Genomic DNA, 27,447 nt, shown 5'->3' on the forward strand with positions numbered 1-27,447 from the left:
CTCTGTCTCACTCTAAGAAGCGTAACAAATTATACTGTTCGAGTACAATTATGAAGTGGAGATATAAAAAGCTACATCAAAGTCAGAAACGGGTAAACTAGGACAAGACAGAATGGAAAGAGAAACACAGTAATAAAGAACTCAGTCCAAATCTAGAGCTTTTGTACCTGTGGAGACTCATATGTGATGGTTTTGGTCTCAGTTTGGACAATAGGGACTTCCTTGGTGGAGATTTCTGTCCTTTGTGAGGCATCAGAAATTGTGACCATCTCTGTCTTTACCACGGGTGGCTGAGGTGAAAAGGAAGGGAAAAATGAAGTCTAGAGGCAATGAAGTAAACGTACTTAATGGATCCTTCAAAAATAATTGTAATAAATATGTATATCCAAACACACACTCATACACAAAAGAAGAGAGTAAAAGTAAATAATCTAAAAAAGAGATACCAAAGAAAAGCACTTTCCTTCAAATTTCATATATCTATGAGAAGAATAAGCTAACATAATGGCTCCATACATTATGGTACGCTTCAAATTCTGATGTTCTCAAATGACTGACATGTCAAGCCTGGTATACAGTGATAAAAAAAACAAAACAAAAACAAAACTTTAGCTTTGGGCAACTAATGATAAATTTGAAAAACAAACAAACAAACAACCCCCCCCCCCCCCCGAATGAACTATGTGAAGTGACCTGCCTTGATTTTTACTGCAGTTTAAAGGACCACATGGTTTGTGTGAAGGCTCATGGCCTTGAACTGGTACACCATCCAGGTTAGGCTAACGTTTGCTCTTTTCTTCTTGCTCTGCTGACAAGACCTCACTTGCAGAAGGATTATCTTCAGGTGTAACTGTTTTCAATTATACTTGTCTAAAACTTGCAATGTTTCCTCTGTGCTACATCAATTAAACTGGTCTATCTAGAATTAGTCCACCAATATTGCATTACTGCTTTGAACAATTAAAAACATTAAAGGAGAAGTTCAGAGCCTGTTAATATTTTAGTCAGCTGAGCACGGATGTTTAATACAGCATCAGACTAATTACCACTAGCAAAATACTACCGTACTTTGAGAGAAAATTCCCAAGTGTAACGTATGGTAAATGTGGAAAACAATAGTTCAGAGCGTTTCAAGACTCTTGCAAGTGTGTTCTCTGCAGAGAACCAGGAAGTTTAAAGTAACATAATAAAAATCCATTTAACTATTTCAAGACAAAGTCACTTCAGGATTCTCCAGATCATCAAAGAGAGCAAATGTGGGTAACTTCTACACTGTGGGCGCCTCATTTTAGAATCAAGACATATTCGTCTTCCCTCAACAAAACTTTAACTTCCAATTCAGAGATGCTGCACCTGGAGACCAAGACTTAGTCTAAGGGGAGTGAGGAAAGTTCTCCTTCTTGAAGAGAAAAAAAGACTGAGATCCCATGTAGATAATCCATCAAACATATGATCAACTTGTGAATAATCCAGAGCTCGTGATGGGGCAGAATAAGAGGAGTGATCTCCTATTGAGCAGCCTGGCCTCTGGCTGTAAAAGGAAAGCAAAGGCTCCAACCAAACCATACAATCCTTGGAATCTACAAGCGGAAATCACAGTGGCATTCAGGAAACACTGTTTTTATCACTGCCAGATGTTGAGTTCAGAGCACCATGGGAATCAGAGCCCGCTACCATGTCCAAAATTCTCAAGTTGAAGAGACAATGAACCAAAGAGTCAAATCCAGTCACGGCAGGAACAGCACACGCACTCACACCAACCGTTCTCAACAACACACATACAACTTTCTAATGAAACCGACGAAAGAGGCAGGAAGTATTGAGGAAGCAGTGCAACTCAAGAGGAAAAGTTGAAAGCATCCAAAACATGCAAAGAAAAATTCAGATGTGAAACAAGAATGAAAAAATGATGCGGTGTTGCAGGCAAGTCTACTGGACCAGGTGATGCAGTTGCAGTAAGGAAAGCTAGCAACCTTGACCCGAGCTGGCAGAAAATCTACAAAGCAGCGCCTTCCCCTTCCTCCCGTGAGAGACCAAAATCAGAGTCTTGCCGAAAAAGCTGAGGGAAGAATTGGGAGGACAGGAGAAGAAAGGCAGGTGTTCTCCACCTGAGAAATAGCTCCAGAGTTTAGCTCCCGCTTGAGTCTCCCATTTACCTCTGAACAACAAATAATTTGTGGCATAACATCAATGTCAACATGAGACACCTCTCCGTTAACTTTATGCTGCTCGTCCTCTGTGTCTTCGCTCACGTCTTGCTTAAGGGCGCCTTCGTGTACACTCTTCTCTGCAGATACCTTTGGGGCAACTACATTCTCCTGGGCCACTGTCTCTACTGTGCTTACACTGGCACCTGCTTGTTTGCCTGGGCTGGCTTCTGGCACTGGCTGCTCCCTCTCTACTACCTTGGCTGCTCGGCCGGCCTCTTCCTCCACCTCTTCTTCGTACTCCTCCTGCTCTTCCTGTATGGTGCCCTCGGTCACTCGGTGGTGGGGCCGGTACTCTCCCCCATCTTCCTCCTCGCTCTCGCTGCTGCTGCTGCTGCTCTCAGAAGACAGGGAGGTGGAGTCTTTCTGTGTCAGAGGCTCCACCTTACGGCTCTCCCCAGGACCACTCCCAGGTGATATCTCTTTACCGTTCATTTCTTCTGTGATTACTTTTTCGTCTTTCCCAACCTCTGCCTGCTTCTTCTCCTCCACTACATTCAGAGTCTCATGTGAACTCTGCACAGAAAAGAAGTGGATGAGGGAAAACAAAAATACATGAATAAATAAAAACGACGGAAACGCAAATTAACTGATGGTACGTTCATGTCATGGAGGAAAACAAAGATGATTATGATGGCTGACTGAAAGGGAAGCGGGGAAAACGTGAGGGGGTCAGAGCGTCAGGCAATGGTGTTAACATGGAAAAGGGGGGAACCTTAACAGCATCACTGGCTCCAGTGCAAGGCCCTTCTGACTCGGGAGCGCGTTTCTGCGAAACAAAAAGCAACCGAGGACACAAAATCAATAAAGTTTTACCTCGACACCCACCAAGCACACATCTGACACTGCGAAGACAGAACAGTAAGAACCAACATCTACAAAAACCTTTGCTCAAGGTCACATAAAGGACAATCAAGACAAACATGAAAAGCTTACAAAAGGAAACAAAAAAGCAAAACAGCCAGCATCTTCCCAAAGAAATGAAGTGCTTTTATTATAATAGTTATACCTATAAGCTCTACTTATACAGTTGAAAAGATAGGGCAAAAACTGGAATTATACCAAAGCTTACTGATTACTTTATACATTTTAAAACTTATAAAACCTATTCTGCAAACAGTTTTGATCTTAATTTGACTATAATGCCTGCCTGAAACCCTGATTCCTAGACAAAAATTGTACTAGTAAGATGGAACCTTTGTTTTATGCTGGCTCATTAAAAAAAAAAAAGAAGAAAAAAAAAACAGCTTTAACCGGCAAAATTATAGTGGGTCTCATACTAACTACTAACATAAAAATGTTGGTGTTCCAAAAATGGCTACTGACATCTCAAACTGTATAACAGATTAGTAAAAAGGGTATTATTTCATTTGGGTATATGTCAGTGATGACTCCAAGTGCTTCCTCCTAGAATTTAGCTCCTCCACTAGCATGTTTGAAAACCAAAACGAACCAACTTTGTTATGTGAGGTGCTCACCCCTGCACCCCAGCCCTGCAGACGTCTACTCGCTGGGAGTAAATTCACTCCAGTTACGTAGCACAGCACCTAAGTGTCCGTTATGATTACAGGCCAGAGGGTTCTTATTGTTCCTTAACTTCAAATTGTCGGATGGGTTCTGCCCAAGCTCAGGGAATTCCTTAGGTTTATTCCAAAAAATGAAAACAATTATTTCACTGAGTATGGCAGGCATCTCAAATTTTTCCATTTTTTTAAATGATAAACTATCAAAAGATGCCCAAAAGACATTACAGTTTTGAATACTTTTAATTCTGCAAAGGATCCTTAGCTTCTATACACAACAACTCCAAAACTAGGCTTTAGTGGTTTAAATGCTTCTCTGAATTTAGAGAGATTTTTTTCTTTTGCAGGGGTTGGTGGGGCAGGTGCACCCAAAAGCAGCAGGAGAACATCCAGCTGGTATCCTTTCCTTTGTTCAAATTCAGTCATTATTTCATGAATGTTTCTCCCAGGAAGAATGAATTTCACCAATGCAAGCACTTATGAGAAGGGATCCTGAATATTTTAAAAGTAAAAATCACTCTTTAGGTGGCTTTTAAAATCAGGGGAAACAAAGTAAAATGCACCTCAGGCAACTGTGAGAAGGACGAGGAAGAAAGCATTTCAGAAGGTGCATTACAGTTCACAACAGTGCCCTCTGCTGTCCAAGTGGTGGCTGAGGTGAAGGTGGCTTTCATGCTATCGGAAAAGCCCTTTTCACTAAACAAAATTGATGTTATCTCCTCTTCTAGGCTCTAGAGAGGTCAGAAAAGGAAGAGCAAAGGGTTAACAATAAGTTGGAACAGACAACAGTGACCTAGTGAAAGAAAGGAAAGGTTACACAAGAAAGAATCACAGAACAGCATAAATTGAAAGAAAGGTGAGGATTCTGCAAGATTCTGCAGCAGGTGTATGTGGCGGTTTGCCTGAAGGCCAGCTTTCCCCCCTGCTTGAGAATCTTTGATTGCTCTAACCTATGAAAACCAGCTAAAACTCCTTGACTGGTCACTACAGCTTTAATCACAAACTGAGCATGACCTCCCCACCCATCAACACCATTTTGTATGTTCTTGAGGCAGCGCTTCAGCGTGAGCCTCTTTCTGCACAGAATGGCGTCTTCAGTGGCCCCTACACCTGAAACACTTATTCCTGTGTCACAGCTTGGGTGACCCTATCCTCCTGGCTCCAGTGCCCTTCCCAATTTTATCATCTGTCTGAGGTACACCTGATATTTCATATTTTGTGCATGGCCTCCCCCAACCATTCCAGCTCCTACGAGCTCTTCCCTTTTCCACATTACTTCGTGCACAAGTGATCTGACAGCAACCCACAGGAACTCCCTCAGACATGCTACATATGCCACAGAATGAAGAAATAGCACTTTTTTCAATGAAAGACAGGTCAAGAAAAAGGAAGACACACTCAGAGGTGAAAACCCAGTGACCAATGTTAAAATCATCTGTCCCTGAAAAACCATTATGGCAAATTTAACCTTCACATCTCTGGCCCTTAAGTGATGGTCCCTAACCTGCCTGACGGCACAACAGGATAGCTGAGGACTGTCCCGGGTACCTGAAATGCCAGCATCAAAAGTCACCGTGAAGCGCCCCCCTCATGTCAGAAGTGTGGAAGAATACTTCCTAATAAACCCCACTGCTCACTGAGCTAATGATAGATGAATGAATGAATGAATGAATGAGCGAGTGAATGACATTTTGGTGATGCCCCTTTTGACACAGGACACTAGGAGGAGAAAGGAAGACTAGGTGCATAAGCATTTGCAATATTCATGAAGGGAAAAAAAGCTTCTGGGCTAATTCATTTTAATTATAATCTCCATACTTCCACCATCCCTAGGGGTTGAGTTAGTGGACAGGGTGTCCTTCCCAGGAAGGGATAGCTAGGGAATTTAAATAAATGCCATGCGTTTAATTATTCAATAAAATATCTTCAAAAGTACTTTAAAACTGTAGTCTATGTAATCTCTACTAGACTCATGAGAGAATATTTTGCACAACTTTAAGTATATCATAATTCTCACAATACATAAGAGGATACAACGCAGAGTAATTAGCCTATTAAAGACTAAATGATTTGGTCTCCAATTTTCTACTCTACTCTTAGAATTGTTCATATTCAAACTAAAGCCATTTTGAAAGTTCAATGTATTAACTTTTAAACAAGAAACTATTACTTTTTTAAGGCTATAGAACACATATTACTGAAATTTGGAAAATGTGGTCAAATTACACTCATGCATAATTGTTTTCTTCTACATTTCATTAAAGACCACAATTTAAAGATAATCAAAAAAATCCTGCACAATCAGTAGCAAAATGAAGATGCAACAAAGAAATTTCTAAGATATCCTGTTACAAGTCAAAACACTGCAGTGGACTTAACTACTCACACACTTTCAACTAGTGATACTGAAAAGTTTTGGGGGGAAAAGATATATTGCAAGCAGTAAATCAGTGCTTGTTGTGAGAACGGATGAACGGATGATTGCAGTTACAACAGTCTATATATATTGTTGGAAAGGAAAAGAACAAGAAAAAAGCAGTAACTTCAAGTCCAGATAAAGCATAAACCTTAACAGTGGGTAAATTCCAAGTTTAAATTTCATGTAACATCACTTTCATGTAATGGTAACTTCTACAACATCGTATTTTATATTGCACCTTCCTAAACCATGACATCTAGAAAAATGATAATTTTAAGCATCTTATATCTTCAACAAAATTCCAAAGTTTCCTACTGCAAAAAGTACACAGACATTACTTTAAATTGAACAAATCTATCATTTGACTTGCTTCTAGAGGTTAAACTTCCAAAAGTACACAATATTTCAAATCATGTGATATTAAAGTCACCATTTTACAGAGTCTAATTGGCTTTGGACTTCGCACTAACATTTAAGTGCATAAATATGCCACTTGGTCTAGGTTTCTCATTTGCAGTATTCTAGAAGTATCTCGCCTCAACTACACCTCAAATTTCTTTAGAACGAGACTTCACCTTCAATTTATTTTGCCTCCTTCTCCACCCTACTGTACACTATGATAATACTCTCTGCTCATTTACAGAATTAGACTTCTGTGGGAGGAAAGCACATTACTGACTTCTGCTCTCACTCACATCCTGTGTATCCCATTCCTCATCCGGCAGCAGAGGGATCTCTGTCAGACCCAGTTGAAAACGCTCCGGTGGCTTCCCATGACTCCTGTCATCAAATGCCAAAATGTCGACGGGGTCTTTAAGACCTGACAGGATCTGGGGTCTGACCTCCTTGGTTTTTCCTAAGCCCTTGTCATTTGGTCTTTCGGTTCCTTAAACTAGTTCCTGCCTTGGGCTGTTGTACTTGCTCCTCCCTATTCATGGAAAAATCTTCACAGCTACCTCCTTCTCAAGAAGGTCTCAACTTAAATGCCAGCTCTTCCTGGCCACAACGGGACAACAGCCTTCCCAATCACCTTCTCACACAAAACTGTACTGCATCTTGAACACCAACTTCTTTAGTACCCCACACTTTCTAATTACTAGTTCACATGTCTATTGCCTTTCTCCTGCAACAGGCGCAAAGCTCTGTAATCCTGGGAATTCACTGGATGACCAGATGGCTAAGCAAAACCGGGAGAAACAGAAGAGTAAGAATGTAAAAGCAACAGAAAGCTAACTTCTTAGCAGTGCCAGGTATTTCACATATGCAGAAGCAGAGAGAGAGAGAGAGAGAGAGAGAGAGAGAGAGAGAGAGAGAGAGAGAGAGAGAGAGAGAGAGAGAGAGAGAGAGAGAGAGAGATCCAAAGGGTTGTGCTATGGTGCCCCAGAATCTTTTTTTCCTATTAAAAAATCTTAAAAATGAAAATTCAAAAGGTTTCCAAATATAACTAGTAAACTAGTAACCCAAATTGCACATAATTTGTTATTTTAACACCACCACAGTGTGCACAGCGTTGTGCAAACAGAGCATTTTCACAAGAAATCATGGTTTCCCAACTGCCAGCCACATATATCAAAATGGGGGAGGGGTCACTTGTTAATTTGGTTGATACGCCTGCATTTCAAATTGTGAGTTTTCAAATAAAGTTGTTCTGTAATATCTCACCTAATGATCCTCTGTTTCTACACATGGAGATTTAACATTTGAAATGCTCAAAAAGTATTTTTAGCAAGTTTAGATTGATTCATAAGAAAAAAAGAGTATCTTATGGCTGTGAAGAGACATAAAAGGAAAAGAGGAAAAAGCAAGAGTAGATCCAAGGATGCCAGGTGAACACCTTGTCTGCCTCCTGAGCTTTTTCTTCGACTGTCGGTGCTGCCGCCATCTGACGATTCTCCTTCATGGATAAAATATCCTTGAAAAGATGGTCTCCTTTTCTCTATTGTTTTGAACAATAGACATAATCAACAAATAAGACAAGTACATCACATCGACAGCAACCCAAACATACAACTGTGTGGTCAGCGGAACAAAGCAGATGAAGCGGCACACACAGGGGGGCCAAAATCAGATACTGTTTCTCCAGAAAACATAACACTCTAGAGTCAATTGCTGAAACACTAACGTCAGTGCCTTCCGAATATCTAAAACTAAGAATTGAAGTTGTATACAAGTTCGTAAGAGCCTACCATGGTGTTCTAAATGTTGGTATTTTCAGAAGTTGTTTTTTCAGTTTAGCAATTATCTTTGCTCATCTGTTCTTGAAGAGCTATTTTCCTTTCACTGACACAAACTTAGAAATTTAAAGCAACTAACAGCTTTGCTGTTTTATAAAAGAAGGTTAATAAAACAGCATGAGCCTATCCAAATCAAATGTGTACTATTTGGCAGCACTCAAGCCAGTCTGGATGATGAACTTAGGGAGAAGTGAGAGTTAAGGAAAGGGGAAAAGATGAAATTGTAGGGTGACACCTTCATACACTTTTTAAACTATATTAAGTAAAGCATAATCACTGTCTTCTCAAGTATGATAAATGAACCCATGGAAGTTCTTGGTTGATAACAGAGATGTTGAGAGCATCAGAAAAGAACAGATATAGATGGGAATAAATGGAGACATACTTTGAGAACATATTCTAAAGGTAAAACGTATACTGGTGGGAAGAAGTAACCATGAAAAGAAAAAGAATGTTCTGGTTGACAATGTGTTTCTATATTTCATTACTAGGAAGTTCTGGTATTACGTTGGATGATATAACATTTTGCAAGTTTTCAACAGGGCTCATCAGTCTTCAAAGTAAAGTTTAACTCATTTTCCTCAGAGTAATTACCGTAACCCATTCTAAATAGGGCCTACATTTATTATTTAATTGTTAAGTAAACTTTCTTATTTCAGAAGTCGGGATCTGAAAAGCTTATTAAAACCACATAATGTCAGTTTCTAAGTCATCCTATATAAAAATTCATTGACACTAATTTACATGAGTAAAATAGTTATCCTGAAACTATTTCACAAATATTTTGCAACTCTTACAATTTACTTAAAAACTAGGTCAATATGTATTACACTGTTAATAAATATTTAGTATTTTTTTTTAAATTGTTAGCAATTACATTTTTAAAAAACTGCCAACATTCTGTAGCTTCTGGGAATCAACATCAGAGATTAGCAACCTGAGTTTTACTGAAAAGCTGGATACATATAGCCAACAAACAGCTAGTGACATACCCCGTGTGTCTGTAGGGACAGAGGTGTGATACGTCGTTTCTCCCACTCATTAGGGCGCGGCTCAGGTGTGGATTCCATAAAATTGCGCTTGAGTTCACTAATGCTAGCCTGATGTTTCAGTATGTCCTCCTGGGCCTTATCCAGGTCCTAGCAGTGTGTGACGCAATAGGAGGGGGGAGGCATCCAAAAGGAAAAAAAATCCAGTAGGACAAAAAACCAAAAAGTAAAACCGAAAAATAAGAACAAAGCAAACTTATGATTAAAAATAACATAGTAAAGCAAGAAAAATGCCAAGTCTCAAAAGCCATATTATCACCTATGAATAATAACCTTAATGAGTTCCTCAAAATTTGAAAATAAAGCCAATGAGCAACTACTTTTATGATTCACATTTTAAAGGGTTCTAATGTCTTATCTGTTTAGAATTTTTTAAGGAATAACCTTTTACATTATTAGAAGGAAGTCACAGAACTAATACTCAAAATGGTTAATAACCCTTCTTTCCACTAGTTGGATTTCAAATGCAGCCTACGCCTTTGTTCTTGGAAACTCACCTTTCTGATTAGGGCTACTACTAATGCTGCCTTCTGTGAACATATTAAATCAAGTAAAAAGAGAGAAAGGTGATTGCAGACCCACATTAGGCCTGATGGGAAAGCCCATCCAGGATCATCCACCCAAAAAAGGGGTTGGGGCAGGGACTGATGTTCCCAGGAAATTCCAGCGGTGGCTTCCACAGGCTGCTTGTACTGACCTCCCTATAAAATAAGTGAACCTCACAGTGGTTTCATGTACTTGCCAGGCACAGATGTGGGGCCCAGCGCTCCACCTAGCGAATGGCCCTTATACAGACAAAAATACAAGAAAAATTACCATGTGGATTTTCACTGGAGTAAGCTCTCATGAATGGTATTCGTGGGATTTGTACACTGGCCCTGAAAGCTAGTGTTTGTGGGAATTAAAGCTAATTATTGTTCAGGAAATAGTTTTAACTGAATTTTAAATATAGTCTTACATTTTAAAAATCGTAAGGGCCACCTGTTGATTATAGCTTTCATCCCACTCCCAGAGGAACAGGTCATGCATCTGATAAAATTAGATATTCCATATTCATGCACAAGCATAGTTGCTCACCCATGAGCTTCTACAGCCATTTGCAAAAACTCACGAAAATCTAAAAATCTTTGCATGGCATGGAAAAATGACTGTGGCTTGAGATCAGGCACATTTCTTGTATTTGTTCAAAGCAATGTTATATTTTATACTTTAGAGCAGTTTAGTAAGTTATGCAAAAATACATTTCCATCAATTATCAAAGCTGCCAAAAGCAACCAAAATGATTAGTCAGATTACTCAGAATTGCAGTTCGCCACTAAACGCTTTGCCATGTACTACCCTAACATAAGGGGAAAAAAGTTCTCGTGTGACACGGGGAATATAATTTACATTCCTAATTGGGTGGCTAGGTTTTCTTCCCCCCCTGCTCCTTTCTTTCATTTATATGTTTTTTCTTAATCAAAACAATTCCATTAATTAGCATACTTTCAAACAGATTCCTTTAAGTGGACCACATTCCTAATTGCATGGATTTTAGTGTTGCTGAAACCCCGCAAAAAAAAAAAAAATGTTGTGGACGGAGATCAACAGTGAAATGATTTAATGCCAGATCAACAAGTATCGGTTCTGATTAATGTAAATAAAGGATGGGATAACGTTACTTCAGATTCCATGCCCTGGAGATAGCTCATTAAGGAGAGAATAAGTTTACTTACAGAACTTCAAGGCTAATGGATAAAAACTTTATTCATTGGCTGAATGGAATTTTTTCCCAGCTGTCACTTTGAGAACTTCTAGTCGATATAGTCCTACCTAAACCACTTTAAAAGAACAAAGTTGGACTGGCAACATGCATTCCCAACTTGAAGTTTCCCCATGCATTTCATGCGCTGTGCTTGAAAAAAGTGGCCAGCCAGCCTGTGAGTGACCTCCCGTCCACAGCAGCCCGGCAGCCATCAGGACAGTGGTTTTCTTAAATTTATACGAACCTCCAACATTAAATTGCTATGTCTGACATAAATATTATCCCCTTCTACTCTCAAGGAATTTTTCTGTGAAATTAAATCACACACAGAGGGGGGGAAAAGCAAATAAACATAAGTGTATGAATCAGCAAGCACCAGAAACAACCCTAACTTGGACAGTCTAAGACATTAAAAGTAATAAAAACCTTAAGAACCTAAAGCCACAACAAGCAAAACTCACAAATAAACCCTGAAAGTGCATCACCCCCTGACACAATAATAGTGGCAGGCAGCAGCCACCAGGTTTGAATTTTGCAGAAAAAATATCCACCTCCTCCAGCTGTGTCTCTTCTTCTTCCATCTTCACCTGAAAAGTCATACAGCAAATGGCCAGAACACGGAAGTATTAGTGGAAACTGTAGCATCGGTGCAAAGAAGCTGTATTTGAACGTCAGTGGGGAACCAGCATTACCAACCTTATTGTGTGGCCCTCAGAAGATGCAGCATCTTAAGCCACTTTGGTCTCTCTTCACCTACAGTGTTGTATAGATGACAGAAATGATCCTTGCAAAGGTGGAATGGAGAATGAAAGCTTCACTCTTTCTCAGCCCCTAGATTATATGCACTGCTTTTGAATATATATATATATATTTTTTTTTTCCACTCAGGAATGAAAATAGGAGAGTGTAAAAATGGCATAATTCAATCTGTTCTCATTTGAAATGTCTAAATGAACTACTGATGAGGGCAAAGTATAATGATGTAAAATTTGGCTTTCACTTTATGTCAGAGACAAATGTTCATTGTATTATTCAGAGTTTTAACATTTCTTTCCTTGGGGGAAAGTGGTCTACTTTGCCATGTTCATGTTAAATGGTAGGTATTTAAAAATACTCATTGAAATACAGCCACTTTTCTTTCATAAAATTCGTTACACAGGAATCATTTTCCATAGTTAGACAATTCTAAGCAACTAACATCCAAAAAGAATAAATTTGTAAATTTAAAACTAGCTAAATACTGATGACTAGACTCAAGGACAGGAATGGCAAGAAAAAAAAATACTGATTCTGATGCTAAGGGAAAATAGTTTAACCTTTACATGTTAATTGATAGCAGGATCACATATCATATTTTTTTTCCTTTATAAAAATGATAGTGTCAAATCTGAGAGTTTAAAATGCTCTTTAAAAAAAAAAACTTTCTGAGAAATTTTGAGAAATCAGCAAGAAGCCCACAGTATCTTTTTATCAGAAAGTAAAAATGAGACACAGCCAACTCAATAATCTGTTAAGAATTATCTTCAAATTCTTTAGTCAACAGTGAATTCTCTAAAATGTCCACCTTTGACATGCGCAGGTGACCTTTAAGAATCATGGTTTCTCCCACAATGCCTAATCACACAGAACATTACCTTCACACTGCTCTTTAGGTTTGCTCTAAATTTTGTGACTTACTCTTTGTATTGATAGTAACCTTAGGATACTGAAACACTAAGTCGCCAGACCACATTTAGCAAAACAATCAAAAACATGTAATACATATGTTAGCACTGACTGCCTAGTAGTACACAGGTAGCCCTATAAAGAGGTAAAAATCCTCAAACTAGGCATCTAATTTTAAATAAAAGAACACTTAGAGGCCCAGCCAAAGGGGCATATACTCTAAATTTTAAAAAAAGCCTTGTTTCATTTTTCATGTACACTTGTTAAAGAAAGATAACAGAAAGTATCTTCCTTACAGAAGTTACCTGATGGTGACTCTGTCACAGTTACATGATTTAGAGTTAAAAAAAAAAAAAAATTCTCCCTGAAATTCGTCTTGTCTCCAAATGCTACAATAATAGGGAGACAAGGAATTTCTGAGATTAGATCTACAAATGTCAGAAGTAAAAGTGTAAAGATGCATTCTCATAAGTTCAAGAAAAACAAGTTTGGCTTTCTAACAAAAGAAATAATAATAATGAGTTCTAATAATATACATCAATTACAGCGATGTCTACTGCGTTCTAAGTGCTTTATTTAGACCTAGTAAGTCTATAGATATTTATAAAATAATCCTATAACTTTGCTTTCAACACTGAATGTGTGCACCTGGTCAATGGATATCAATGAAAGGGAAGTTGCTTACACTTGCTTCTCATGCACTGAAATGCTATATGTGTGAACATGTACAGCTCAGAGTATATGGCGGGTAATCAGTGGTAAAGTTTATGCACACGTTTACACTCTACATTAGGAAGGGTATAAAATGAAGGGTAGCTTTGTTGACTGCACAAATTGAAGATTATGTAGGAGTACCAACAACTGCTTCCTCTTCCTCTGTTCTGTCATTCAAGTTACAGTCATAAGACACATTAAAAGAAGTGGCTTTAGCCTCCAGATAGCAGAGGCATAGAGCCAGAGGAAGGGAAAAGGTGAGGGAAAAAGGCACTGACTGAGAAGCAGAGAGAAGTAGCCCAAAGATGAGGATGAGGGAAGGAAGGAATGAAGGGGAAGTGATAGGAACGTAGTGCTGGATGTCGGCGGGGAGGAAGGAGACCCAGACCTTGGGGAGGCTGGGGAAAGCAAGATACCCATCTTCATCGAGGAGTGAGGGGAAGCTGGATGGCAAGCATTTGTAGAAACTGAAGGAAAAGTACCCAAACTCAGAATCCTCGTGGTCAGCCTCATTTAGAGGCTTCTCATGGGTGGGAGGACAGTCAGTCTGAGAAGGGGCTATAACGGGATCCAAGACAGAATCAAGGACAGCGACTTCACAGTCCCCCTGCTCTGATGTTTCCCCCGTGGAAAGGAGCTCTAAGCTGTCTAGTGTGATTTGGTCGGCCTCCCCAAAGGGGTCTTCCTCCGAAATGTCTGAGAGCAAGTCCAGTTCAGGGACTGGCAACAAGTTTGGGGAAAGAGAGGAAGCATGGCGGATGAATGGTGAAGGCAGGCACATGAAAACAGGCTGTTCTCAGAGCAAATCCGTGATTGAATGTGGAATTACACAACGGATGCGTGCAAAGGAGAAACAAAGGCAAAGGAGAGAAAGGAGAGAAGAAATGGGCAGTTAGTGAACAATTTTACTCAGAAGCAGAGATTGTATTAACACTGTGGTTAGAACATGAATTGAATGACCCATTTTTAAAGAGGAAAACTACTTTTATCACATCAATTGTATAGGCATAGACTAATTTAATTATTATTTTCTGACTGGTTGCAAATAGAGCCAATGAAACAAGTGGCATTATTACTTTTAAACCGGCTTGCTGACAGACGTTCCAGGCATTAGCAAAAAGGCCAACACACTCAGTCTTTTGCTGAAGACAAGCAGAATTTCCTTTGGAATTTAAAAGAACTTTAAAAAATAACTAGATGTCTCAAATTAACCAGGCAAACTGGAACAGAGACTTTGAATTGCTGGGCTCTCCCGTTTCAGACATGAGCAGTCACTCTCCTGGGTGCCGCGTCAGCGTGATTGTAAAAGACTCTGACAACTTTTCAGCACTTAAAGGATGCCTTGTTGCACACGATTTCTGTTATTTTTAACTCAACAATTTCCGACCACGTACTTTTTAAAATATAATACTCGTCAATTCTTTAACAAAGGTGTGCAGGCGATTTGACAGCCCATGGGGCCTCCAGCCCCCTTGTGGCAGGAGGCCCCATGGTCCCCCCACCGTCCTCTAGGCTGAGTATTAGAGGCTGTCGAATTCCTGAGGAACTGGCAACTACCTCACCGAGCAGGCTCTTCATGAATTCATGAGGTACTCTGCAGAATTTTCAAAGTTAAAATTCAGAAAATACTGTAAATTTACAGAGTGGTTTCATTTTGGGGGAGGGTTGCTCTGTGCACATATAGAAAAGACATCTGAAGAACTCAAAGCCTCTACAAATCAATCTCTAAGTGACGTTACTCACCCAAGGTAACATAAAGTAAGAGTGACAAATTTGAAAACACAGTACAAGGTTTTCAAAGCCCGTACTTCTCCATTCGCTATGGGATATGCACCAAATAAGGCCAAAAGCAACATGCCTTCTCCTCACTGTTCACAAAACAATTACCTTTTGCTTAACAATTTCTTTTTCATCAGTTATAGATTATTAATGAAAATAATATTTTTCACAAAGAGCATCTTTGTTCATTACAAAAACTTTAAGTTGCCATAATTAAAATAATGAAACAGGTTATACTTTAAAATTTACTTGTAAAAAACAAATATAAACTTCAAACCATCATACCTTTTATCATTTGGGGAATTAAATAAAATGATTATGGAAAGAGTAAAAAAGGCCAATAAATTACTTACTTGCATTAATATAATTTACCTTGAAATATTTTGCTTTGAACACCAACCAGAAAAAGGTTTGAGGCCCTGTCTAAACCAGCAAGAGCCTGCACATATCTGAAAATTGGAAAATTCTATCAACAGAGAACATACATTGACTGATTTTTAAAGAATATTTGAGTCCGGAAACAACAAATGGAGCAGGTGGCCTCTGGTCGCAGTACACATTCAAAGTCACATATCCTACTGATTTACCATACCTTTCCTTCAATGAGCTGCACATGCGGGGCTTTAGTGGGGCTTCTGACGTCCCTCCTGCCGTCCCCGTCCTGTGCTCTGGCAGTGCTGACAGCTCCACGGCCATACGCTGGGGCCTCCCCAGCAAGGACAGGAAAATCCTTCCTAAGACTTTGGTCCGCGTCTCCAATTAGAGCTAGTAAAGAACCATCGTTTGGATTCCGTTAGGACATTCACGTGGTCAAATGTTAGGAAACTTCCCCACTTACACCGATGAACAGGCAGCATGTAGACAATAGGAACGCTGTTCGAGCTCTGAAAATGCCAACATATCTAATAAAGTCATCTTTAAACTTTTCCCAAACTCTTAAAAGGATTGTGCATTTTAACCCACCGAACTACACCAGGCTTTCCAAGCAGGTTTTTGAAGGATATACACACTGATCATGGAATTAGCCAGTAGAAGGAGCTCTAAGACCAGCTGAAACACCCGAGTCAGAGCAGTGTGTCAGAATTACAAAGTGAGCACTATTTTAATTCGCGAGGGTTTCTTTGATCTTGTCTGAGCTATTTCTGAATCAATTTCTGAAACAATTATCTATTTATTAAAATGATTTGCTTCGATAAGTTTAAAGAATTCTCCCATAGAAGAATCTTTAATCTGAATGCCATTTAAAATTGTGACGAGACAGTAAAGGTAGATTTCAGGGAATTAACTTCTATATTTATGTTTAGTAGTTTTCGTTTTTCTAACTTCCCTCCTGAATGCCTCAGCGTGACCCGTCAGTAAATCTCATACACAGACACCCTCCCACTCAGGAAACGTGGCCTTCATGGGATCCCTCCAGCTCTCCTACAGATGGGCCGGAACACTGAGTTTGTGTCCTATGGCAGACCAACCCACGAGGGCCTCAGATCTCAACAAAGTAAAGTGAGTAGCAGCTGGCAAAGCTTCTGTCTGTCTTACAGTTTCTCCCTCAAACCACAGGAACAACCACGGAGGTCACTTCACTTGTGTGAAAGGTGTTTGGCCCAGTTCCACGTCCCGTCTTCCCCCGGTCCCCTGAGAAGCCCAGAAACCACAAAGGCCGTTACGCTGCAAGCTCTTGGAGGGCAGGGACAGTGTGTGATCCACCATACTGAACTTGGAGGCATCAAGCCCCTCTAATCCACGTTCTACAAGTAACCTGTGATTCACAACCCTTCCATGTCCTCACTAAAACTTCCCTCTTCTCTAGTCTTACCTTTTTGGCCACCCTCATATTTGCACCAGTTACTCAAGCCAGAAACCTCGAAGTCTCTTCCTTCACCCCTTACCACCAGCACGACCAGCTAAGCGTTTGGATCTACTTCTAAACGTGGCCAGTTCTTCCATCTCTACTCTAGCAGTGCAGTCCTCTTATGCCTTTCACATTCGTGAGGCACTCACACTTTCGAAAACTCACAGAATGTCATAGAATGAACTCCCATCTTACATTAAGTATAATTATTTTTCAGGTTTTCTTTCAACTTTTGCAAAGAGTTTCATAATTTTCCCTTGGAAAGTATATACAGTTCTGAGTAACTCTTTTAAGCACCTTTACACATACACAGAAATTAATGTAAAATAGGAAAAATCTGACCTAGAAATGGTTTCAGATACAATGTCAAAATTTCAATGAATTTCAAATTTAAAGTTACACAGTGATGTTGACAAAATGTTGACTTTGCATACTTCTAAACACTTATTAACTTCAGTTTGCAGGATTTTTTAACTTTTTGCATTTTGAAGGAAATAATTCTTTTTCAGGTCTTAAACACTTACAGAACCCTGAAAAGCTTGTATGCCTCAGACACTGAACTTATGGAGTCAAATGGTTAAAAAGCCTACTATATCCCCCAAGGGAAGACTGTGACTCTCAACTTGGCTATTCCCAACCAGTCTGCCTCATTCTTCCCTTGTCCTTGCTAATCATTTTCAACAATGCAAAGTTATTGTTTAAAAAAAAGATAACACTGTGTACTTATGTGCTTGCACAAGTGTGTATACACACACACACTTTCAGCAGTTTCCTACAACACCTAAAATAAAAACCACATCCCTTACCATGGCCTGCAAGGCCCTGATGACCTGCCCCCAGCCTACCTCTCCCCATCACTTACTCAGCCCCGACTACATATGTCTTCTTTCTGTTCTGGAATGTATCAAGCTCTCCTTAGTCTTAACCTTCAGACCTGCTCCTCCTCCTGCCTGTAGTGTTTTATCTCCTGCTCTATTTGTGGCTGCCTCCTTCTCATCTTTCAGATCTCAGCTGAAATGGTTCTTCCTCATAGGTCTCCAATGCCAGATGACCCAATCTAACTAGTGTCCCTGCTCATTGTATTTTCCACTTTCACGAAATCATCGCTTTCCCTGCTCTCAAATGCATCTCAGTTATTTAAATGACTGATCTGCCTCCTTTTTGGTCTGATTTTCCAATATTGGAATCTCACTATTCCAAAACAGCTATTCTAGATTTACTTTGACATTTGATTTTAGATGTTTATGTTCTGTGTAATCCCTAGAAGATTTAATTTGTTAAACCTTAAGGTGAGGACTATCTACATTAATATAGCCTAACTTAAAAACTAAAATACAACACATGTCAACAGCAACAACAAAAGGTATATTAGTAGGGGGTGGTGGCAAAAAATAAAGCTCAGTACCAGGCTGCAGCCCAGCTTTGCTTTAAGGAGGGAAAAAAGGGAGAATATAAGCCCTAAGCAAATAGTTCACTAGCTGTCTGGTCCTGCATTGGCATGAAAAGCCTTCTATTTTTCTCTATAACACAATAATCCTTTTGATGACTTGCCCATCTGATGAATTACAGTGTCCAAAACACAAAAGGAAAAATAATGGATTACTGTGCCATGTTTGTTGCTTTTACTTGTAAAAATCATTGTTTTCAGATACAAACCTATTATAACCCTCTGCACTACGTGCCCAGATGAGACGGTGGGTTTCCTTGCGCACAGTTGATATGCCTCATAGAAATCGCAGTGGTTTACTCTTCTTTATAAACTCTAAAATTCGCAATATAAGTTATAAAGTCTCATAGTTTAAAACAAAGGCTGAAACAGACAGTGTTCCAGAAGGAGGAATGATTTCTCCCAGGGCATTAAACAACACTGACTGCTTTTATTCAGCACTTAGATAAATTCTCTTTAACAAGGGGCAGAGCTTGTGAAATATTTACATAAGTGGGCACATTTTTCACATTTACTTGAAAAATGTTCAGTCGCCAAATTAGCTGAAAGTTATACCGACAGCTATCTTACATTAATAATTCACTTAATTTAAATCACAATGTTTGGGAATATGGACACTCCTTTGAATAAGTTTATGGTCACTTTGCATATTTTTTGGGTGGTCGCATAAAACTATACTGAAGATTTTCCAGAAGCAAGATTTACTAGCTACATATACCAAGACGCCCACCAACAAATCCTGAGAAGTATCTTCCTTCGTGTGTGCCTGCCTGGATCTCTTCTCCAATTTATTCCAGGAAAAACAGGTCAAGGCCCAGGGGTGTCAATCCTTCATTCATGAGAGGACATTTTGATCTACTAGCACGTCCAGTCTGTTTTAGCTAATTATTTAAAATACAAGTTGTTCAAATTCATATTTCAAAAAGACATCAGTAATAACAAACCATCCAAAAAGGTTTTTGCTAGTAACACTAGCAAAACAGAATTAGATAACACTAGTAAAACAGAATTTTCAAATTTTATATTATGGTTTTTATATATGTTTTGAGATTAATCAACAAAAATGTTGTTAAACTAATTCTTCTGGTAGAAAGTCATCTGTACCAATTACCTTCTTTTAGGTAGAAAAAAAAATTAATTCTTTCATAAAGTATTCTAGTATAAAATTAACCTTAGTTCTAGAAAACCTGCTATTAAATGAAAATTAGGGCAATACGATATATACATGAAAGGAAGCAACATCAATTTACTTCCATGTATAATTTACACAAAACTACAAATATGTAGCTAATTAGAATTCCAACAGGAAAAATATACAAATTTATACATATCTCCCCTTGGCCAAAGGAACAAACCAGCATATTTCCTTTCTTTTTGTTAAAACACTGTGTTTAAATGAATCCTTTGAAGCTATGAATGGTTTCTCGTATGCTGGAGCGTCTGGTAAGCTTCTGTCAGTGTTTCTAAACTCATAAAAATTTGAATGTTTTAAGTTCCTCTGAATAAAACTTCAGATGTTACCACACCAAATACCCTTGAAATTACCCTTTGCCAAGAAATTAAGCCACATAAAATACATCATAATTAAGTCAAACCAATAAAACCACATTTATCCAACATCTTATCAATGAGAACTCTTAGTTAATATTTGTGTCCACTGATAATACAAAAAAAAAAAAAACCAACAAATTTAAGTTTCAGGATGACAATTTCCAAACACTACCAAATTTTCTTTTGAGTATAAGAAATAGAACTTTATTTACTCAGAAAAATGGCTATCCCTCTAGGGTATTGCTGGGGGCCTCATCGACCAGGTCAACATTTTCCGATCCCACTGGATTAGAAAGATTAATGAAATCCGAAACTACTGCAAATGCATTTACCTCCATCTAGAATCCCGGAGACCCGCTTACTGGATGTGCGCTCAAAGTGTGGCGCCGGCCTATCAATGAGGGTGCTTGCCTGGCGCGTCTGGGCTTGGGTGCGGCCACTGTAGCGGAATTTGGACCCCAAGGTCAGGAACTTGGCCTTTGGTGGCTGCTCTGGAGACACAAGCCTATAGTGGGGAAAAAACAAACAAAATTAGAATTTATGGAGTCTTTATTAATTTTCAAACTATCTGATTTTATTAAGCATGATTACTCAATCTAAAAAAATGAATGACTAATGAAAAAGAACATTACTTATATACATAAGAGCTTGATGATAGTGATAAATAAATCCATATTCATGAGTACATGAATAATATGTTTTCCTCAACCTGAGCAAAAGTGCAGCTGTTCTCAGTGTGTATCAAAGGTTATTTATTTGTATTAGCTTAAAATGTTTACGTAAGACACATATGTCTGAATTCTTGCTCCTAGCTGTTAAGTGCCAAGTAGCAATCCATTACCATTAGTAATTCTTAATATTTATGTCTATTTCTCCCGGGAGAGAACATCCAACTCAGGGAGCTGTTGCGTCAAGCAATGCTTTCCCATGCAAGGCGCAGCACATGGTGGACCTGCAGGGTTGACCAACGGCCTTCCTGGCTAGCACAATTCTACTGGTTAAACCTACATTCATAATGAATAAAGTTAAACCTAATGTCAAATACTTCCATGTATGCAAAAACATGTTTTCAGTAAATAAGCAGTCTTATCTGGAATACAATGGAAATTTCCTCACTTTCATCGTTGGACCAAGAGTTGGCAAAACATCTTAACAACAACAAAAAATCTCAGAGCTCTTGTAGTTTATTAAACAAGAAGGCTTTAGATGACAATTCCACGATATGGAAAACGCTACCAAAATTTTTCCTATCATTTTCCAAATAAGAGTGATTTCTTTAAGAATGCGTTATCATTTTGAGTATTTCTAGACCTTCTGCCCAACTTTTCAGAAATCTTATTCTGCTTAATAAGCAATGAAAAAAGACTAGTCACGGTAAAGGTACATGTGACAATACAAGAAGTGATCCTCTATTTATTAAGGATTCTCAGGAGTATTAACCGCCTGCAAAAACAGAGTGTTAAAACTAAACTAATGAAAGAAGAACAAAAACACTATGGCTCTCTTGGCTTTAATCTATTCCTGTAGGGTGGTAGAAGTGTTTCTTAAAATCTGCCATTTTCTGCCAATGGATTTTGAAAAGATATATATCATAATGCAAAAGAAGCTGTTATTAACCAGAGCATTTTTATTTTATTTCAAACTGAGATAAAATACTCTCTTGCCTGACTGGCACTAGTGACCACATACACCAAGTATTGGCTTACAGATTAATTTTCTGATGACAAAAAGAAACCCTTAAGTAATTATGCTTCAGTTAAATAGAAAACAAACATCAAAACAAAAAAAAGGACAACTTGACCACAGACATTGATTACTGCTAAAAAAAATTTTTTGGTGATTTAAATCAATGGTAATATAAATAAATTTTCTAAGAAAATGTAAGCCAATCAACAAAATATTTCAATACTATCACTTCAAGATCACTTTATTTTCTTTTGATATTATTTTCATTTTCCACATCAGACCCTATCTTCATATGAATAACATCAAAACCACTACAAGGCATCCATCATTTCACGTTTGGAAATTTAAAAGCTACGATCAGGGACTAATCATCAGAGTGTTAAAAGCCTGAAGCAAGATAATGTAGTAATGATGTGTTAGAAAGATATTCAACTTTTACATATTTTACTGCTTAAGAAGTGTATGAACATTTTACTTTTATAAAAACCCTATAATTACAAATGTTATTAATGATTATTTATGAAAAACGAACATTTTAAGAAAACCCACATATTATTTACTAAATCAATCATACACTGACCGAGCGCCACGGGTTTCCTATAAAGCTCTCTGCAAAGTGGTTGACGACACTGATTCACTTGGGACTGCTCTGGACTCACAATGCCAGGTTTAAATGGCAATTTACTGTCCCCTCCCCACTCCCCCCTGGCTATTGTTAGATTGTTCTTAACTTTAATGTCTCTAGTTATATTTTGTCTTCTGTTGATTATGTTCCAGTTAAAGGTGAGATCATATGGTATTTGTCCCTCACCGTCTGGCCTATTTCACTTAGTGAGGAGAGGGGATTACAGGAACTACTACAAAGGACACAGGGACAAAATCAAGGGGGAGGGTGGAGGTGGGGGAGGGAGGGGGGTTCGGCTGGGGTGGGGTGGAGGGATGGGGAGAAAAGGCATACAACTGTAATTGAATAACAATAAATTTTTTTTTAAGTGGCAGTTTACTGTCAAGCTAGATAACCTCATGTTAATCGTGTTTACACACCATCACAAAACTCCCCTCCCTCCCCCAAAAGCACTGAGAAAATACCAGGAAGCACATTAGCTGCAAATTTAGTAGGGAAGTCTAGCAGAGCAGATACACTTCTGGGTGCTTGGAGCCACACTGCCTGGGTCTAAATTCCTCACCACTTGTCACCATCCAAAGGACTAAGGGCATATTTCTCAACTTCTCTGTTCCTCAGTTTCTCCACATGTAAAGTGAAGATATTGCACCTGCCCTATAAGATATGTCATGAGGATTGATAAAATTATCATATACAGCACTTTGGATGGTGATAGACTCTATTAAATGCTCAAGCAAGCTTTAATAGCAGCTTTATTATGTTCTTGTTCCACTAATATCAGTCTAGCTGAGTGGCTGTCAATCAATACAAAGATCTGCCTATAGCTTCAATCTGAAAGCTGTTTTATTTTTCTAATCATTTGCACCTTTTGTGGTAAACTAAAACAGAACAAAATCCACTGATTGGATTCAAAGCATTCTGCAAATTATCATTTGCCCTTTCTGTGTTACATACATGTTCGATACCATTTGTGAGCCAAGTTATATGAGATTTAAAGATACAAAAATGTTTTTATTAATCATTATCCCAAGAGTTTACAGGAGGAAACTGATATGCTTTTAAATTGGAGTTACGTGAGCAAAAATGATGGCAGGCCCTGAGACTTTGCAGAGCTCCCAGACGTCTCAGAAATGCCCAGCAGAATACAAGAGGGAGGACGGCGCAAAAGTGAAGAGTGTGGGCTTTAGAATCCGAAGGCCAGGTCTCCACCTCTGCTTGGTGCTGGCCTCTGTGCTCCACCGTGGGCACCGGGTTCTAAGCTGCAGCTTCCACACGGGGGTGAGGAATAAACAAGAGGGGGCTATGCAAAGTGATCAGTTCTGTATCGTCTGACCACAATATGGGCTCAATAAATGGTAGCACTTGTCATTTCTAAAATGATTATTGCTTTTATCACTTCTCGGCCTTTTGGCTAAGATCAAGTGTAAAATGGTTATTGTTTTATTATCGCTATTGAACAGGGAAGCCGGCTGTCCGGGCTTCCTGGACCTGTGTCGTTTCACTCATAAATGTTACGTCCAGGCTTTATTTGAGGCAGGCTCATGTTGTCTTAGGAGAAAGTTTCCATGGCTACCAAGAGAAACTGCAAATGTTTCAAAGACTTAAATGATCAGTGTAATCAAGTCAGATGGATCCAGGTATATTTTATGAGCTGCACTTTTCCTCTAAAATGAGCGTATCAGGGCAGTCTTGGAAACAGATAAAAAGCACATTGTGGTACCAAACTAAGAATAACAAGAATAGTGATGATAGCGATGATGATAAACAGTATTATATACCAGAGGTTCCAAGTTTGTTTCACATGTGTTATCTCATCTGCTTTTCAAAACAACCCAGTAAAGTAGATTCGATTGTTATTACCATAATATGAATGATGAACGTGAGACCCAGAAGGGAAGAGTAACTTACCCGCAGTCACATACCTGGTATGTGGAGGAACAGGGTGAGACCCTAACAGTCCAGAGCAAAAGCCTTAAAGATGAAGGGTCTAGATACATAGGTATATATAGCACAGTGATAGGAAGCTGAGGAAATAGATATAATGAAGGCCAGCAAAGTACTCTTTGCCAAGAATAGTAATGTAAGAAATATGCCTTTGAACAAAAGTACAAAAAGAGACAGGAAACAGGCTAAAGAAAGCTAATAAGTTTAAGGAGATCTTCTCTCCTTACAGTTTTCAAGGGAGAAAGACATATACATGTTAATTGGCCAAAGAGGAAGTCAAAGGCACCCATTGGAAAGAAAGTAGAAAATGTACACAGCACAGTACTACGTGAGGCATGAAATGAGGGCAAAGTTAGAGGACCGACTACTTTTTCCTTGAGACAGGAGAAAGAAGCAATGAACGGAGAGGGGAGATCGATGCTTAATTACAGTCAGAAAGAGAGGAGAAGGTGCATGGAACCAGCAGCTCCGGACCCACAGCTTCAGTCAGTGTATCACACAGTGGAGGGCATCTGAGCAGACAGGCAGGGATACCGAGGGGCTTGAGACAGCCATGAATATTTGGGATGGGAAAGAAAGCCAAAGGTTCGATTACCTTGTAGCACTGAGGGTCTGGCTGATATAACTGATGTATCTGGAATAGCACTAACCCACAGAGTTGTGTGATTTTCTCTGATACACAATGTGTACATGTGTGTAAAAAAAGAACGAGTGTGTGTATCAGGACAGCTGTGCTATTTAAGGCAGTACTTGACAGCACAGGTATAGAAATGGTAAGGTCAGGATACAGGACAAATCTAGGACCAACAGGCTGGCAGGTGGACGTGCAAAAAGGCGGCATCTTGAGGAGGTTAGAACACTCTTGATAAAGTAGCAGAGGGGCAGACCAAAGGGATCAAGCTGGTTTAGGAACGAAGCTAAGCAGGAGGGCAGGGGGGCAGCGATAAGAACTACTAAGTGAATCTAACATGAGTGACAGTGGACAGAAGAACAGCAGCTGGGTTAGAGAGTGTGGTGGAGGGAAAGGTGGCTGTAGTCAGAAAGTAGAGTTTTGGACCACTGCAGAGGCAGATAGTTTGGAGTGATGACAAGCCATTGCCCAGGCAACAGAAATAGGCATGAGAGTGGACTTTGCAGGTGAAGGAGATCTGACACTAAGGCAAGCAAAGCGCCATAACGGAGGATGTTGCTCCATCTGTCGCACTCACAGCTACCACCTCCCACTATGGAGAGGGTACCGAGAACTATTGTAATTAATTTTAAGCTGCGTTCTTTCAATTACCTGTAAAAAGTATGATGCTCCACGCACACTTTCCATAGCCTTTTTGCAGCCCGGTGGTTCGGCAGTTTGAATCCAATGGTGCTCTCAAACTGTTCCAGCTAGAATAAATCCATAAAGTAAATCAGCATATTTTTAACAGTTATTAGAAGCTACTAAAAAACATGGATTCTGATTTTCTCTAAAAAGTAATTCTTCTCAAAAAAATATAATTATACAAAATGAATAGTTCATGGACTTCGACACTAGTTTCTATGAAAAGTACGTATACAATCACGGACATAAGGCAACTACCCTTCAGTGTGTACTAAAACTCACTTTACCACCTTCCTATTGATCTCTGCCACACGGCTGATTCAAAATCAAAACGCAACAAAAAAAGAGCCCCCACAATGTGTAGGCACTCAGTAGTTTTCCTGTTTTGTGAGAGTGTGGCTGTTGCTTGTTTTTTAGCGACAAGGATATATGTATATGCAGGTTTATCATTGAGAACCCTGATCTTTTTTCACCATGGAGCAATAAAGAATAGTTCATTTTCTTAAATCCAGTGAAAAAGAATTCAGTTAGCTCATAGCCATAAAGGAGAACACGATCAAAGCCTGATCAGAGAGGCCAATGGCTCGTAACATGCTTACCTCTGCTGGCCTAACTTTAATGTAGAAGTTACTGCGCTTATAGGAAATTTTCAAGATTTTTGGCCAAGCAAAACGATTGATTCTCAGTCTGTCTTTGTAAATGAGGAGCCCATTAGCACACACGCCCAGCTTGATGTCCACGCCTTCTGAGTCCTGCCAAGCATAAGCCATTTGACCAGAGTTAGAGCTGTGAAAGTTATACAGACGCAAAGCTCATTTGCCCCTCAAACCATGACCAGGAATACCAATTTAACAGGTTTGTAGTTAAATTTCAGTGACAGTACACAAGTTAATAGAAACACACAACACATCATAAATCTAGTCATCTGCAGGGGTCAGATTTGTTTGCCAAGGGAACAAAATATGACGACAGGGTACAATATTCTTCTAAACACATAATTCATGTTCTCAGCCTCAGCTCTAACAGCTAACGGGGAAGAAAGGAAACATAAGACAATTAGGAACCCTGAAGAGAGGAGAGATAAAATCTGTTTTCCAAGAGGCTATTCCAGCCCCCAAGGACAGTATGTTGGCCTCAAGTACGTTCAGCCTTTTACGTTAGGCAAATTTATCTCAGATGGATTACTCCAACTAATAGCTAAAGTTATGCCTGTATTTTGCAAAACACCAATCCCTTACAGGAAATTTCTCTTCTAGGCTGACAATGTTAAAATCTTTGAATTCTTTCAAGCAGTTCTTCACTAACGCAGAGTGCTGACGTCCAGTTCTTGTATAGCATTCCTTTGGCTGGTGTAATTCAAAGAACTGCAGGCTCTTCTTGAACTTATTAATGTTGTTTTCCTTTCCCAGTGTTTTCATTTAGAATAGATGACAGCTTAGAATAATCACGAGCCTGAAAGATTTTTAAACTATCAAATACGTTTACAGACGAAAGTAAAAAATTGTCTCCTCACATTTTTTTAAGTAGTGTTGAAAATACAATATATACAATATTCAAAATATACAAGTTATTGTTTATCTTTAAGGGACAAACTGAATCTCATTCAAAATATATAAAATTGAAGAATATTATCAAAGATACTAACATTTTCAGAAATCATTAACAGAACAAATTCTCAAAAAATCATGCGAAAACA

The 27,447-nt window shown here is 39.0% G+C and overlaps 1 protein-coding gene and 1 pseudogene across 16 annotated transcripts in view; one reads left to right on the top strand and one right to left on the bottom strand.

Annotated features, from left to right (window-relative positions):
* The window catches only part of EPB41L2 (erythrocyte membrane protein band 4.1 like 2), a 205,498-nt gene that overhangs the window by 22,942 nt on the left and 155,109 nt on the right, over nt 1-27,447 (bottom strand). For 6 of the 16 annotated variants that reach the window (XM_053913797.1, XM_053913798.1, XM_053913801.2 and 3 more), the window contains 10 exons: nt 26,351-26,503; nt 25,719-25,816; nt 20,514-20,686; nt 15,927-16,099; nt 11,421-11,483; nt 9,376-9,522; nt 7,984-8,085; nt 2,923-2,976; nt 2,157-2,723; nt 168-290 (listed from right to left, as the gene is read on the bottom strand). In XM_053913797.1, coding sequence (XP_053769772.1) covers nt 168-290; nt 2,157-2,723; nt 2,923-2,976; nt 7,984-8,085; nt 9,376-9,522; nt 11,421-11,483; nt 15,927-16,099; nt 20,514-20,686; nt 25,719-25,816; nt 26,351-26,503 — 1,653 coding nt within the window. Of the gene's footprint in view, nt 1-167; nt 291-2,156; nt 2,724-2,922; nt 2,977-4,293; nt 4,462-7,983; nt 8,086-9,375; nt 9,523-11,420; nt 11,484-15,926; nt 16,100-20,513; nt 20,687-25,718; nt 25,817-26,350; nt 26,504-27,447 lie in introns of all 16 variants that reach the window. The other 10 variants (XM_024551873.3, XM_053913807.1, XM_053913804.1 and 7 more) reach the window with 10 other exon arrangements.
* Nucleotides 23,884-24,018, top strand: LOC112297445 (U2 spliceosomal RNA; annotated as a pseudogene).

Source organism: Desmodus rotundus, chromosome 11 (assembly GCF_022682495.2).
Source record: "Desmodus rotundus isolate HL8 chromosome 11, HLdesRot8A.1, whole genome shotgun sequence".
Taxonomy (NCBI): Eukaryota; Metazoa; Chordata; class Mammalia; order Chiroptera; family Phyllostomidae; genus Desmodus; species Desmodus rotundus.